The sequence below is a fragment of the Ambystoma mexicanum genome, chromosome 1p (genome assembly GCF_040938575.1).
Source record: "Ambystoma mexicanum isolate Mex_15411 chromosome 1p, UKY_AmexF1_1, whole genome shotgun sequence".
Taxonomy (NCBI): Eukaryota; Metazoa; Chordata; class Amphibia; order Caudata; family Ambystomatidae; genus Ambystoma; species Ambystoma mexicanum.
Genome location: NC_090921.1, coordinates 633274767 through 633290195, shown reverse-complemented (window position 1 = coordinate 633290195; position 15429 = coordinate 633274767). Strand labels below are relative to the sequence as shown.

The 15429-nt window shown below is 43.5% G+C and overlaps 1 protein-coding gene across 1 annotated transcript in view; it reads left to right on the top strand.

Annotated features, from left to right (window-relative positions):
• The first annotated feature begins 3627 nt into the window (after window positions 1-3627).
• The window catches only part of LOC138577721 (uncharacterized), a 160432-nt gene continuing 148630 nt past the window's right edge, over window positions 3628-15429 (top strand). The window contains exon 1 of the mRNA XM_069649651.1: window positions 3628-3779. Coding sequence (XP_069505752.1) covers window positions 3629-3779 — 151 coding nt within the window. The 5' untranslated portion in view covers window position 3628. The remainder of the gene's footprint in view (window positions 3780-15429) is intronic.

Below are 15429 nucleotides of genomic sequence, written 5' to 3'. Positions count from 1 at the left end.
GGGGAATGGTGATCGACCTGATAGCCACGGACAGACACGTTTCAATTGCCAAGACAATGAGAGAAGAGTACAAAAATATAAATCACCAATTTGACGTTTGGCATCTTGCAAAAACAATCAATAAAAAAATGTCGGCTGCAGGTAAAAAAAAAGATATGCAAGGTATTTCACAGTGGTCCAAGTCAATCAGCAACCATCTTTGGTGGAGCTCAAAAACATGTGGAGGGTCGTTGGAAATTCTACTGGAAAAATGGCGGTCAGTAATGCTACACTGTATCAACGTTCACCACTGGACCACAAACCAACATTTCCAAAATTGTGAACATGGCCATTTGTCCACAGAGGAGGCACGGAAGAAGAAGTGGTTGATTCCTTCATCACCCACTCACAAAGCCATTGAAAAGATTGTATTTGATAAAACTATAACAAGAGATTTGAGGGGACTCACGGAATTCTGCCACACAGGAGATTTGGAGGTGTTCCACAATATGTGCCTAAAGTACAGGCCAAAACGATTGCATTTTGGCATGGAGGGCATGATAAATCGGACTCTTCTAGCGGTCTTGGCACATAACCATAATGTTGGCCGTCAACAAAGTAGACGACCGGAACTTTAGGGACGCTTCGCTACAATAAGGCCTTCACTAAAAGAAGTAAACAATGGGTGATCAAACCAGTGTTTGAGGATATGCAATATGAGTTTATTGAGAGACTTATTGTTGATGTCCTAGATAGGCACATACATGGAGTAGTGAACGAACCTGTGCAGGGGACAACTGCATTGCCACCCAACATTGCCTCTGTTCCATGTCCACCTAAAGCAGAGCTCATTGAGAAATACACATCACGGTTTAAATGATTGTCATTTGATTGTCTGTTCTCTCGAGTCTCCTCATGTCGCAGGCCCATTGAATATGTGTATCTATGTAATGTGTAAATAAAAGTGATTGCTCAGTGTACATGCAATGTGTCTCTCCACCCTTGCCCCTCCCTTCACCGTGCAGTAGTGCGAACCACCCGGGTGTCACCTGTGACTTTGCTCTCGAGTCTCCTCATGTCGCAGGCCCATTGAATATGTGTAGCTATGTATTGTGTAAATAAAAGTGATTGATCAGTGTACATGCAATGTGTCTATCCAACCTTGTTCATTTACGCATTAAATTAAACCAAACAGTAATACAAATCATTTTTCAAAAAATATACAATGTCTCCGTATTTATTGTTCTCTGGGGTTCCAAAGCACGCAGACAAAATGCAAAGATGGAGTGTAAATTTCAAGTCCTGTGAGATGAATGTAGCTAACTAGGAATGTGTGCTCGTTCAAAGTGAAGGTCAGCTGCTTTGATTTTTTGCTCGGGTGCCGGAATGGCCCACGACTCAGTATAAGGTTCCATTGTTATTTGACCTTGACAGGCCGGGACCAAAGACTTCTTTTTGGGGGTGTGGTGCAATAACGTAAGAAACGATAATGAATAAAATTTCAGAAACGATAGCCATTTAATGTTCGTTCATTAGAAGAAATAACGTCGGCATAGAAGGAGTGGTATTTCGGGGCTGCCCTACGCACAGGCACAATGGAAAATGCAAATATAATGTAAGTAACTCTTTAGATGAGTTGATACCGCAATTTAATTACTATACAGTAGCTTTAAAGACGGGTTAAGTTGTACTTGTTCGTTCTATGTGGCATATTGTTTTGTACCGCGCACTATCTTGAGGAGAACCATCTCCTTTTACGGAAGCACCTCAAAACCTTCCTCTTCGCTTCTGCTTTCTCTCTCCCTCTCCCCTGCTACAACTGGTCCACTGTGTGCGACCTCGGTCCTGGGCCCTTCCACTCTCCACCTGCACTGCCTCCCTGTCAACCCCTGCACTGGGGGACTGTCTCAGTATCCTACAGCCCCCCCTTGACGTATAATACCCAGTTGCACTGTCCTAGCTATGAAATAATTTCCCGACCTAATATATAAAATGAATAATTTTAATAAAGATCTGATGGTGAGACTAATTTCATTTTTTATGTTTTTAAAACAGGTACATCCTTCATTATTGTCTGTGTCACGAGTAACAGACACCGGCGGATGGGTTTTTTAACCGCCAGTTGCTTCTCCGCGTGAACAACGTTACCACCCTGACCATTTTATGGGACGATCGCCAAGTACAAGTATGCCCTTACGCGGTACTAACGGCTAGGTGCAACATACAGACCGTTGTGGTGGCCTAGTGCCTCGTTGTTGGAACAGCCATGCGATTATCAGTGCGACCGAAGAGCTTATTTTTTCGTAAACCAACACCCTGTGTACTGCACACGAACATCGCTTGCATCAAGATTAACTATTTTGGATCGAGAGCAAAGAAAAATGCAAATCGCTGAATATTCTCTAAACATTTGATGTCCAATAAATGTACTTTGCCAAATGTACAATCTTGCCGTTTGCTTTTAAACCACAGTTTCATATTCCGAATTGTGGCGCTGTATTGTGAGATGATCTAAGACCCTGTGTACAGCAAAGGAACATTGCGTGCCTCAAAACGAACTTTTTGGAACGTGAGCAAATAAAAATGCAAATCGCTGAATATTCTCTAAACATTTGATGTCAAATAAATGTACTTTACCAAATTTACAATCTTGCGGTTTGATTTAAAAGTACAGTTTCATATTCCGAATTGTGGCGCGCTGTGTTGTGAGCTAATCTGTGTTGATTTCCGGGTTCTGTGTGGAGTCGCGTAGAAGACGCCTGGGCGCGTTTGCCTACGCACAGTCACGTCACGGATAGAGGCGGGGAATATGAATGTTTTGATAAAGTCTGTTTCAGGGGCGGGGGATTTGATTTAGTGCCGCAAAAGCAGGTGAGCCAGGGCGATGGGGGGAAATGATAGGATTATCAGAAAATGGCAGCTGATTTCGAGTGCGATAATGGACGAAAAGTCGGGTAAGGTCCATAGGAAAGTTTTCTACGATCTACCGAGTTATGCTTAAAATCACATGGCCGAACCGTAGGGACAATAAAAAAAAAGTCCCAGAACTATCCTTTAATTCTGCAGTATCCACCTGCTTTGCACCCTATAACACTCCAAACTAGATTACCACAAATGTTTTGCTCTTCTTATCCTGTTTTGAAGAACACGTTTCAACGATTTTTAACAGTTTGCAGCAACATACTTTAGTACACTTTTTTCAGATTGTGGGTCCAAATTCAGCTGCATTTTCTATGTATCAAAATGTTCACATCCCTATTCCAATAAACAAACAAAAGATATACACAACATTTCGCGGCGTTGAAAGTCCTCGGTGTTTATGTTAAATTAATGAACAAATGAAAAATAAATGAACTATGCAATTGCGAAAACCCTTCTTTACAATATGGCCACATTTATTTTTCATGCACTGACATATAAGAAGGAAAGGTTAGTAGTCTTCCCTATTCAATCAAATGGATTGGCGTAGACGCTGGCAGAAGCAAAATGCTCCTTTTTCATTTCGGTCAGCTGTGTTAGCCTGTTCGTGTATCCGGGTGAGAGGAGTTGTGTGTCTGCCTGCAAGGTTATTCCTCATTTTGTAAACCCTTGTACCAAACCCCGAGTGTCAGAAAATTGTTCCTGGTTAGTTCCTATGCTCTAGTAAAGTATGGTTCCGGTGCGTTTGCAGCATGCCGTGCTGCCAGTCCACGCTTGTTCTTTAATGCGCAGTACAGGAAAGGCGACTTTGCAAAGGAAAATAATAAATCAAACAAAGTTAACAAAGAGCAGAGAGACGCTCTCCCCAGGACCAGCTGAAGGTGAGCAGGGGTTCATTTCAAAATGTTGCATCTAGCTCACCACCCTTCCCCTACCCATTTTTTCTTAATCTGTATTGCTCAAAACTGATTTCAGCTCCGGATAAACTGACATTTCTTGACGCAGATCTCTTAATTTTCGCGTAGCCATGCAGCTCTGGTTTGTCGGCCTTGGACTCTAGAACTTTTCTTTTTTCTCTTCCCCATTTGAAATTTAGGAAAACTACAATTCCCAGAATTCCAAACAAAAACACGACTATATGGACTTCTCACGAATGGAGCGCTGAAGGCGGTCTACATACATGTTTTCTGTGCTAAGGGTTTGCAACAAGTAAAATGCACATCCCCTACTTTGTTTAAATGCGTGCCAATGTTTTTTTTTTTTTAATGAGAATATGAGAATTAAACAAATGCATGTTTCCTTATCAGTTATATAATTAATTACTGGCACATCATCAGTAAGTGTAAAGCATGCACACAAATTACGATATATTAAACTCCTAGCAGTGTGAGATCATCGGAGAGGTCACCTGGCTCCTCCTAGCAGTGTGAGATCATCGGAGAGGTCACCTGGCTCCCACTCCATGCATTGAATAAAGCGACATGTGCATACTTGCCAACATTCTGTGACCAAAAAGATGTAGGATTGTTCAAGTTTCAAAAATAATGCTGACATCTCAGAAAAATACAAACCATACATTTTTGGAACCACTGGAGCACTATAAAATACACAACCCTTCAAACAACACAACATGGAAAGATGCACAAATGTTTAAAATGTATACTTCTGAATGGTAAGTTAACACCAAATTAAATTACCTAACTTCACAGAAGATAATCACATGGAGCTGGTATGCAACGTTTGCCACTGCTCTGTAAGAGCACCCTGCGAGTACATACTTATTCTTGCAGTGCAAGTTGAATACTGAACAACAGACTGATACCCTCCTCCGTCTGACATGCAGATGCTGTATTATGGTGGTACGCTCTGCCACTTGTCTTCACTGGTGTTTCACCGATATTCTGTCCCGGCAAGAGTGCAGGGCAGAGTCATGTAGCTGTCAGGTCAATGGATTGATCTGAGCCGATCACTCAAAGTAATCACTTACCCGCCCACGGCACAGACAGACAAATTAATGTGTTGCATGCTTTGTCCTATGCCCGGTCTCAAGCAGCCTGCCTTAGAGTCACATAAATGACCTGCCACTGGAAAAAGCAGTAGGGTTTGTCACCCAAATATGTAGGCGGTAGGCCTGCTTAAAAAGCAGTAGCCTACTGCCTAAATCAGTAGGGTTGGCAAGTATGGATGTGGCACACTGGTTTAGAAATTGCTTACTGTAGCTGTAACGTCCTGTTTAGAAATTGCTTACTGTAGCTGTAACGTCTTGTTTTTATTGTTCTTCCAGAAAGGAGACTCTGTCTCCTTTCTACTGTTATGTTGTGGGTTGCAACCCACATGTTCTTGTGGGCATTACCATCCGTTGCAACAGTTCGCGCCGCTTGATTAAAGAGGTAACTGTCTCTGTGTATCATTGACTTCTGATTTATTGTTACGCCGGATTCATTGATAACTACATGCTGTTACTTAACAATGGCGATGAGGTGACTCGATTCCCAAGGAGTATTCCGCATCGATGATAGATGCCCCGACAGCCGCTCCGGCAACGCTGACACGTTCCTCACCGCTGCAGGTGCGCGCTGTAACATCCTCTTACTATGCGCAGCTACCACTGAGCCACAGCAAGCCGTGCCCTGTATCCGCAGCTGCACAGATTGCCCTGCGAGGTCCATGAACCTCAAAGACTCTGAGTAAAGCACTGCCATAGAGGATATCACTAGAACGTGTGCCGGCAGAGATTACACATGCTAAGCCATGCAAGCCACATATCCTGCTGACAGACACCGCCATGGAGGAATACTGGCTGCCCACCCATTAAGAACAGCCTCACCAAAGCAAATCAATTAATGAGCCAAATGAACGCCACTGTCACAGACGCATGCACGCTGCACAGGCCCCAGAACATTTCTCATATGCCCTGCATTAACCAGACAACACACAACACAGAAATCCTTTCAGACATTTGCTCTGAAGTCTAAGGTGAGCATTTACAATTCACTGGGGCTCATGTCAGGCAACAAGGTGGATAGCAGCTCGCAGAACCCTCAATCCAGCTCCACTCCCTTCACTCTCTTGCTTAGGGAAGAGGTAGGTAATGACACATTGCAACTGCAGGCCATGCAACATTTTGACATTTCAGACACCAGTATCCTGGCGCCCAGACGGGCCAGGTGGCTTAAAGAGCTACATATATATATCGATGCGACAGGGTCTGGGAAGAACGCCGTCTGGGGGGAATTCTAAGGCATTCACTTGACCCAGTGGTAAGAGATAATGGGCCTCATCTTGACCCAACACCTAACCTCAGCAGCTGCCTTCTCATCTAATGCAGCCAGTTGGATAAATTCCTACCTCTCTAATAGAACCACAAGGGTCTTCTTATCTACGGCCTCAGCACCACCTGTGCCCATCACCTGTGGAGTTCCACAGGGATCATATGTATCGCCCACGCTTTACAATACATTCACAAAACTCCTAATCGACCGCCTTGACAGTCTGGGTGTCATGTATACCAACTATGCGGATGACACCCAGATCCTGGTCACACTCACTGGTTGCTACACTCAAGACTCCAAATTGATCAATGACATTTATCTAAAGATCCAAGCCTGGATGGCCACGCTTAGCCTTTGTTTAAACGATGATAAAGCTGAACTATTTATCATTGGATCCCAAACTCGCTTAAATAAATTAGACGCATGCTATGAGTCATTCAACATTGATGGTAATGTTATCAAAGTCTCGAGGGAAGTCAAAACATTGGGCATATACCTTGATTCCACACTGACACTAAATAAACAAGTCAACTCCTTAGCCTCCTCCACAGCATACACCAATAAACTGATCAATGCGTGCAAGCCCTTCTCATCTACCACTAGCTGCACTACAATAGCAAGAGCACTCATTCTCTCTAAGCTTTACTAATGTAACACATTGTTTAAATTCCGCACGGAGGTCCCGATGAACAAACTCCAGGTTTTGCAAAATAACGCACTAAAATGAGCCCTTAATATCCTGCATTCCAGTCACATCTCTTCCCATAGAAGAGAGGCTCAATGGCTACCCATTCTTGACAGAATTACACTCTGATGAGTCGTCATCACTCACAAATGCCTAGCCAACACGGCTTCCTCGTAATTGTCAGCTGAATTCTCGAGACACCAGACCAACAGACCCATCAGATCCAACTACCTCAACCAACTCACTATCCCCAAATTTAACCTAAAAACAGCAGGTGGCTCCAGATTCCCAGTGCTGGCAGCAAAATGCTGGAACTCCCTCCCCTCTGACATCAGAGTAGAGACCGCATTCCGGACCTTCAGAGCCAAAACTAAAGCCTGGCTCCTCAGCCCAAACGACTCCTGAGCATAACTCCATCTTGGAAGAACCTACACACCTAGACTGTGATTCACTGCCTTGCATCTAGAACCTGTAAATATATGTATAAATGACACCTTGGCTTGATCACCCTCTGCACTTAGCTACCTGCTTGTATGCTCTTGCCTTTGTGATTTATGGATCACTGACCCTTTCTTTAGCTACAGCTTTAAGTTGATTTTCAACACACCTCTAGTACCTTTTTCTGTAGGGAAGGTGAACTTTAACACGCCTCCTCCCTACTTTGTGTGATCTATGTTTGTTCTGCTGCCACCTTGTAACCTTGTATCCATGTACCTAAATCATAAGCGTCCAGATACCCTTGGGTGGGGTGCGCTATACAAGTAAATAAACTAAACTAAGCTAATCTGTTGTTTAATGGTTGGGCTTTTGTTCAGGTATTTCCTGATAGTTTCATCTGTCTTTAGGATGTTCCAATGCTTCTTTAGTATTCCTTTTGTGATGTGTGCATCACTACTGTAAATCGTGATAAAGTTTAATCTAGCCATTGTGTTTGTCGTTTTCGCATTATCAGTTAGCAGATAGCTTCTCAAAATTTTCTCAGCTTTCTCTTCTGCTTTCAGAGTTTTGGGCTGATAGCCTCTTTGACTGAGTTTCTCCTTTATCTTTTTTACATTTTTTTGAAATGTTTCAGTGGTGCTGCAGTTCCTCTTTATTCTGTTTTGTAAATTATTTAAATTTTCTTTTTGTCAGATTCTCTCCTGATGAACCATGGAAAATAACTATGGTGAAATACGTGTAGATGGGAAAGAAAGTGTGAGAAAGAGAAAACAAAGAGTGTGAAGTGGAACTGAAAAAATAAAGCAATTTAGAGAAATAAAACAGAGTAGACCATTAGTGATTATTGTTGAATTAACAATCACCCTAAAAAACAACATATAGTGGTGCACAGATAAAGGACACCAATAGAAAACAATTAATATCTTTGCATATTGCAACGATCACAATATAGGTGTCCAATCGTGCTGACAACAACAAATTACTAACTATATTGAGGACTCGCCCAGGAAATATTGCCTATATTGGCCGAAATCTTCATGAACTAATAGGGATCTTAGTATATTTCCTTCCCGGATGTCAAGCCACTCCATATGGTTCCCTGTAAGAGTTTCCAGTTCATATAATATACATGGTACAATGGGTTAGAATAAACCACAAAGAGGCCCTGCACAGATCCGCCTCCAGCTCTGTTTATAAAACCCTTCACCTCAAGCCACCTCTGCATTGCTTTTGATGATATGCTCAGCTTATATCTTGAAGAGCTGGGGACACAATAAAAGGGCAATCCCTGATATATGTAGTTGTAGTTGCGCGCAACATCCAACTTTTCATCTCCTATGTGGCACCGAAAAGAGAACGCTGAATGGCCTTTACCCTGTGTGAGAAACTGAAGGTGTCACACCCGCTAGTCTCCGCTCCGGGATCTGTCATACAGGTGGCCAGGACATGGCCATCGCTAATGTAGCCAGTTCCTGGGGTGGACCAGTGCGGGAGGATCACCTGAATCAGGGGTCTGACACAAACACTTTCTCATGGACAGTTCATCGTGAGTGACAAAGGACTTACACCAGAGCCGTATACCTGTCATGTCCCAACACCATGACCAGGCAAGGTCAGGCAATTACTGATCATTACATACACCTGACTCCCATCACACTTCCCCACACGGATAAAAGGCAGAGCACGAAAGCACACCCTGAGCGAAGAAAAACACACGAGGAAGCAGCAGTCCCAAGATGGCAGTTTAACACAAGAAGAAAGGCGGCGAGACCGCAGAGGGTTGCAAGGAGGGAAGTACCCTTGACCTCTAGAAACCATTATTTTCACGAGCCTTGGAAAGTGAGAAGCCTGAGACTGGGAACTGAAGCTGAACAATCCTACAATGTGCATCAAAGGTATCCGGGCTGCTCCCGTGTCGATAACCCAGGCCGGAAGGAGCGTTTGCCGCCATGGTACTGTCCTTGGCTCTTGCAAGAGAGCCTCGCCAGTAAAAGGAGCACAGCCAGTGAATGAGAAAAACTGATACAAAATCAGCTTGTGTTTGCACCAAGGTTGCAAACGGCAACATTGTATGAAGAAATCCACAAAGGACAGTGCTTGGAGCGCATGTAATGAGAGGTGCGAACAAGTGGTAACTAAAGGAGGGAATTTACTTTGAAAAAGCCAAATAAAATACTGTGTACAGAGTGGTCCGACGCCACGTGGGTGCTCCTTCGAAGGTCTCTGTTAGGTATCCAACTGAACGGCAAATGCATTGTAAAAAAAGCAACTTTTTAGCGAAGTGGCCATGTGACGGGTCAAGCTAGACCCGTGTACATTCGAAAGTCTTCAATAAGTATAAAGTAAACTGCAATTGGTACTAGCCTGCTGAAGGTGACTAATTGAAAGTGGAAAAGGGATCTGAGCCCGGAAGAGGAGGATCCACCGTAATAGAAAAGGGATCTGAGCCTGGAAGAGGGGAATCCACTGTAATAGAAAAGGGATCTGAGCCCGGCTAAGGGGGATCCAGGGAGAGACACCCGAAGCACATAATTATAAGAAGAAAAGAACTTTCTATTTTTGTTTTGTACATCAGGCACTCTGAATAAAGCGACTTTGGTGAGACAAGAGACTTGAGCACAGAAGTCCCTGATGCTGGTATTGGAACTGTATCCTCGTGTCGAGGAAGCCAGAGTGTGTGCTTGGCTCGAGTGAACCACCTTGCCCTGTGTGTTTAAAATATGGGGAAGGAAGGCCAACGGCCCAAACATCCTGACTTATCGTTTTGTGAACACTTCTTTCTTTTTCATGACCATCCCCCACACTTTTTGTATATTAGCTGTAAGGCTTGGCAATAGGTGTTTTAGTATAGGCCCTTTTAGATTGACAAGACGCCACTAGGACTGTATTATTATTGTTCTTAGAAACTGCAGAACAAGACTGCAGACCTCGTCGCAGGATGTATGTACTGAAAACATTGAATCATGTAATAATCACATGCCGGTATCGGCTTCTCATAAAACACCAATCCTTGTCTTACCAGACCAGAACACACCTGTAAATACGAACGGGCAGTCTATCACTTTATCTTCAAATACATCAAGCACTGATACACCTAATATCTCCCCCAATAAGCACAAATTGAACTGTATGTTACTGAATACAAGATCATTTGTAAAACATTTTCATGAAATATCAGATCTTATCCTTCAGTCCCAACCAGACATCTGCGCTCTGACTGAGACCTGGGTCCACGATGCCGCCCACCACTACCTCCAACTAGCAACGCCTACCGGTTAAGTACACCTCCATCTTACTAGGCTGGAAAGAGAGGTGGTGGAGTAGCGTGATTTTTAAATCTCCCATTAAATTACACGTATCTAGCTCTTCTATTTTGGATCATTGTGAAGCCGCCCTCTTAAAACTCAGCCTTGACTTTGTATCAACCCTAAATATTGTACTCCTATATAGACCACCTAGGCAGACTCCCCTGTTTGAGGAACAACTATTAGCATTCCTTGCAAGTGACACTCTCCCACTATCATTTTGGGAGATTTTAATCTCTGGGCAAATGACCCTACGGATTGTGAGGCTATATATCTTATGAAATCTCTGCACAATGTAGATGTTATCAACATGATATGATAGTCTATTTATATAGTGCCTAGACACAATGTGTTTCAAAGCGCTTCAAGGCAAGGGAGGGAACAAGGGAAAATACAATGGGCCTCATTATGAGTCCGCCGGTCCGGAAACAACGGTGGCGGTAAATCCGCCACCACCGTTGTTTCCGGACCGTCTGATTCAGAGTTCTGCAGGCGGGAGGTGTCACTCCTGCCAGGCCTGACCTGGCGGGAGTAACGCCACCTGCCTGCAAAACGGAAATGGAAACACTGGCTCCGTCATAGACGGAGCCAGTGTTTCCATTGTCCCCATCCCCATGGAGTCGTATGGGACTCCATGGGAATGGGGATTTACGGGATTCCGCCTCCGGAATTACCGGGTCATCGGGGTTGTAATGCCCCGGTGATTCCGGCTTTCACGGAGGCGGATGGGTATTTCGGGCCCGGTGGCAGCCTGCCGGTTTTTCCTGCACGGCTACCGCTGGACTCGTAATGAGGCCCAATGACATTCTTACAGGCCATGAACAGTAAGGATGTGAAATTAACTATCATACTCGGCCTGGCAACATTTCAGATAGTGCAAGAGCTAAGACATAGATAAGGAAGGGAGGGGGAGAGTGGGAAGGAAAAGTAAACAGACAGGCGACTACCGTACTAGGCCTGACGACATTTCTGGTAGAGTCGGAGTAAAACAAATAGTGAGAGAGAGGGGTGCAGAAAGGGAGGGGAGGTACAAAACTAGCAACTATTGTACTGGGCCTGACGACATTTCAGATAGTGCTGGTGTGGGGGGGAGACAACTAAGAGGAGGGGGGAGGAGACAGATGAGGTTGCTATCATACTAGGTCCAGGGACAGTTCTGATAGAGTAAGTGCACAGAAGAAAGTAAGGGGAGGAGGGGAGAAGATAGGAAAAGGTAGAAAGGGAGAGGAGGAGAGAACACAGAGTAAGCAGTCAAAAAGAGTGTAGAAGAGGTGAGAGCAAATACAATTGCAGAAGTAAGTGTAACATGTCAAGTAACATGTCAAGGCCCCCTACCCATGCAGGGGGTAACACCTTGGACTGGGTCCTGTCCAAAAATCTCATGATCATGAACATCAAGGTCAAAAAGTGTATTTGGTCAGATCATCATCTTGTCTCTTTTGAAATTGATCATAAGACTGCACTAATTTATAACCCGCAGTCCCCCATACCTCACCTATTTCGAAATCTGCGTAAGGTCAATCACAAAGCTTTTCATGCTATGGTCCTCCCTCTGCTACCCTGTCTTGAAGAAAACATGCCCTTTGAAGATTTCTGGCATTAGATCAGCTGTGGATCACGAGTTTGAGACACTGGATCCTCTAAAATCCTCACGTATAAAAAAGCCTACCATCCTCAACACTCCCTTCACAACTGAGGTTATTGAGGATCGAGCACACAAGCGCAAACTAGAATGTGTATGGCTAAAACATCCGACAGAATCAAATCATAGTGCTTACAAACATGCAGCCAAAATGTTCAAAACTGTCATCTTCAAGGCCAAAGAAACTCACTTAAATCTTCGGATCCTGGAAGCCAAATCACGGCCTAAGGAGCTTTTCCCCAGGAACTCAAGGGATGCACCACCATCTCTTCTACACCTGAAGATAATATCTGGTGCCAACACATCCATGACAGTTTTATAAACAAAACACTCAGACATCAGGAGTATATAAATGCCCAAGTAAATCTACTACCTACCCATGTGGAACCTACCACTAAAAAGGTTGAACTATCTGCTCTGGATTTTCCCTCTTTCACCCGTAAAACAGTCTCCATAGATGAGGTTACGGAACTGGTTCTTAAACTCAAACCCACTTCCTGTAAAGGTGACATTTTCCCTGCATCCCTGTTTAAGGAGTTTCCTTCTACTTTGGCTCCCTGGGTAACCAGATTCATAAATCGTTCATTTCAAGAGTCATATACAACAGAAAGTATTAAGGAGGTGTGGGTCACACCCATGTTGCAGTAAGACAATCTGGACCCAGCAGAAGATGGAAATTATCGACCTAAAACTAATGTTCCTTTCATTGTAAAAATATTGGACAAAATAGCCTATTTGCAGTACCAGGTATTTTTGGAGAACTATGACATTTGAGCTGTTCAGCAATCTGGTTTTCGCCCAAATCATGGGACGCAGTCGGCGTTGCTGGATTTGAAATCACACATTGCTGGTCTTATTGATGAGGGTAACACAGCACTACTGTTGCTTTTAGATCTATCTGCCGCTTTCGATCTTGTTGATCATCAACTTCTGGCGGATAGACTGCCCACAGTAGGCAGATGCTCTCCAGCGACAACAGCTTGGTTTCGACCATTCTTGGGCCCGAGAAGTATGAATGTCACTAAAGATAATGCTTATTCTAATAACTCAATTCTTATGTGTGGTGTGCCCCAAGGATCTTGTTCTTGCCACTACCTTCAATGTCTACTCAAGACTCCTGTGTGACCTCCTTTCTACTATGGGCATATATTTAGCAAACTATGTCGACGATACACAGATCGTCATTGGGTTATCTGGTGTGTACATTGATGACTTAGAGCGCATTGATCATATCTTTACTCAAATTCAAAATTGGATGGCCCTGAATTCACTGGCCCTTAACAATGGCAAGACCGAGTTACTTATTTTGGGCACCCAACAAAAACTAAAAAAGCTCGACCCCAGCTATGACACATGTATGATCACCCAACATATCATCCTGTCTCCAAGATTGTTAAAACCTTGTTTTTTTTTTAATCCCCTATTATCGTTCAACCGTCAGGTCAGTTACTTAAAATAATCCTGCTTTTACTATACACACTTACTTTGGCAGATCCACCCCTTCCTGTACACTGAAAATCTTGCTATGCTAGCAGCTTCTATCATAAATTGCAAGTTAGATTATTGCAACAGCCTCTTAATTGGCACCTCACAGACCAATATAAAAAAATTGCAAGTAAATCAGAATGGTGCCGTATATGCCGCGTGTGGACTTAAACACAATGCACAGGTCACAGAAGCCAGAAGGAGTCTACACTGGCTACCCATTCAACAAAAATTACAGCACAAGGGCTTAGCTACTTTGTTTAACTGCCTTCATGATGAAGCCCACCCTATCTCATTTGTAGGCTTAAGAAGAAATCCATCAGACTTACTCTGCATTCCAATGACACCATCAATCTGTCACAAACATGTTCTTCCTTGCAGACTCCTTATGCAATGATGTCAGCACACATAGCGTGTAAAAATGGCACTTGATACCCAGGGTTGCTCTTTAGGACATTAGCCATGCCATCAGCGCCCGGTGCCTGAGAGGATTTCAGCTTAATGAGAATGTCAAATAGTTCAGGCTCGCTTGTTTCTACCATAAGATCACCTTGCAGAAGGGGTTTAGATCAAAAATCTCGACTCACAAAAGAGTTCCAATATAGTTTCCTCACATACTTGGACCAGTCCAGCTCGGTAATGCTGCAAATCTGTTTTGGAGAAGATGCAACAAGATGTGAGGGATATAGGTACCAAAATGTGTGTGCATCATTCGTTTTGATCAGGGAAAATACCATGTTCCTATTAGCCGAGCTGATACTTTGCTTATGTAATCGTATCCATTTCTTGTAATTGGTGGTAAGCTTCTCAATCATAGTTTTTTCCTAGTCAATGGGAGCTGTCTGTCTCTCTTGATTGCTGCAATGGTCTTCTGAAGCGCACGCTTCTCCTTATGCATGGCGGCATCAGCGAGAGGCAGGGCCCCCTTCCCTAGTATGCCTACCATTTTTGCCCTCTTTATCAGCAGCCACACTTGTTGTAACAGTTTTTGAATGTCACCTTCAGATAATTCTAGCGGGGACAGGAACATCGCCATTATACTAGTGTTGACCTTAACATTCAATTCTGCCCATTTAATTCGATGCCCTTGTGAGGTAACTGAAGCCTTAGCTAGAATAGTGTTACACCTTTTGGGCTTTGTTATGTTAAATGTGGCTATCATCTTTGAATGATCACTCAGGCGGGTACATACAATCCCATATTTTAACATTGACATACGCAGTGTCTTCTTAACAAATTTACAATCCAAACAGGAGGAACTATATCCGCTCGACCAGGTCACCACATCAAGTAGATTCTCACTGTCAATAGGGACAAAGGGCGCTAGATAGAAATTGCGAAGGACCCCAGTCCACCTGCGTCCCTTTTTGAGACGTTCGAGGCTTTGCTCAGTGATTGGAGTAGTGGAATTCCCACGTAACTCCAAGCCATTATCTAATATCCACTCGTTCTCCACTAAGATGCAATGTGTGTTAAAATTACCAACAATTAAGATTGCCCCCCTTGGATTTTTAGACCTCTAATTTTGTAAGGTTTCTCTCACACATGCATATAGATCCTTAGTGTTAGAGCCCTCAAGAGAATCATAGTGGTTTATCACCAGGGTGCAAACATTTGATCCAGGGAAGTTGCTGACTTCAACACTCAAACGGTGGCAGCAATCAAAACAAAGATTATGTCGTTGTACATCATAATTATATCTAA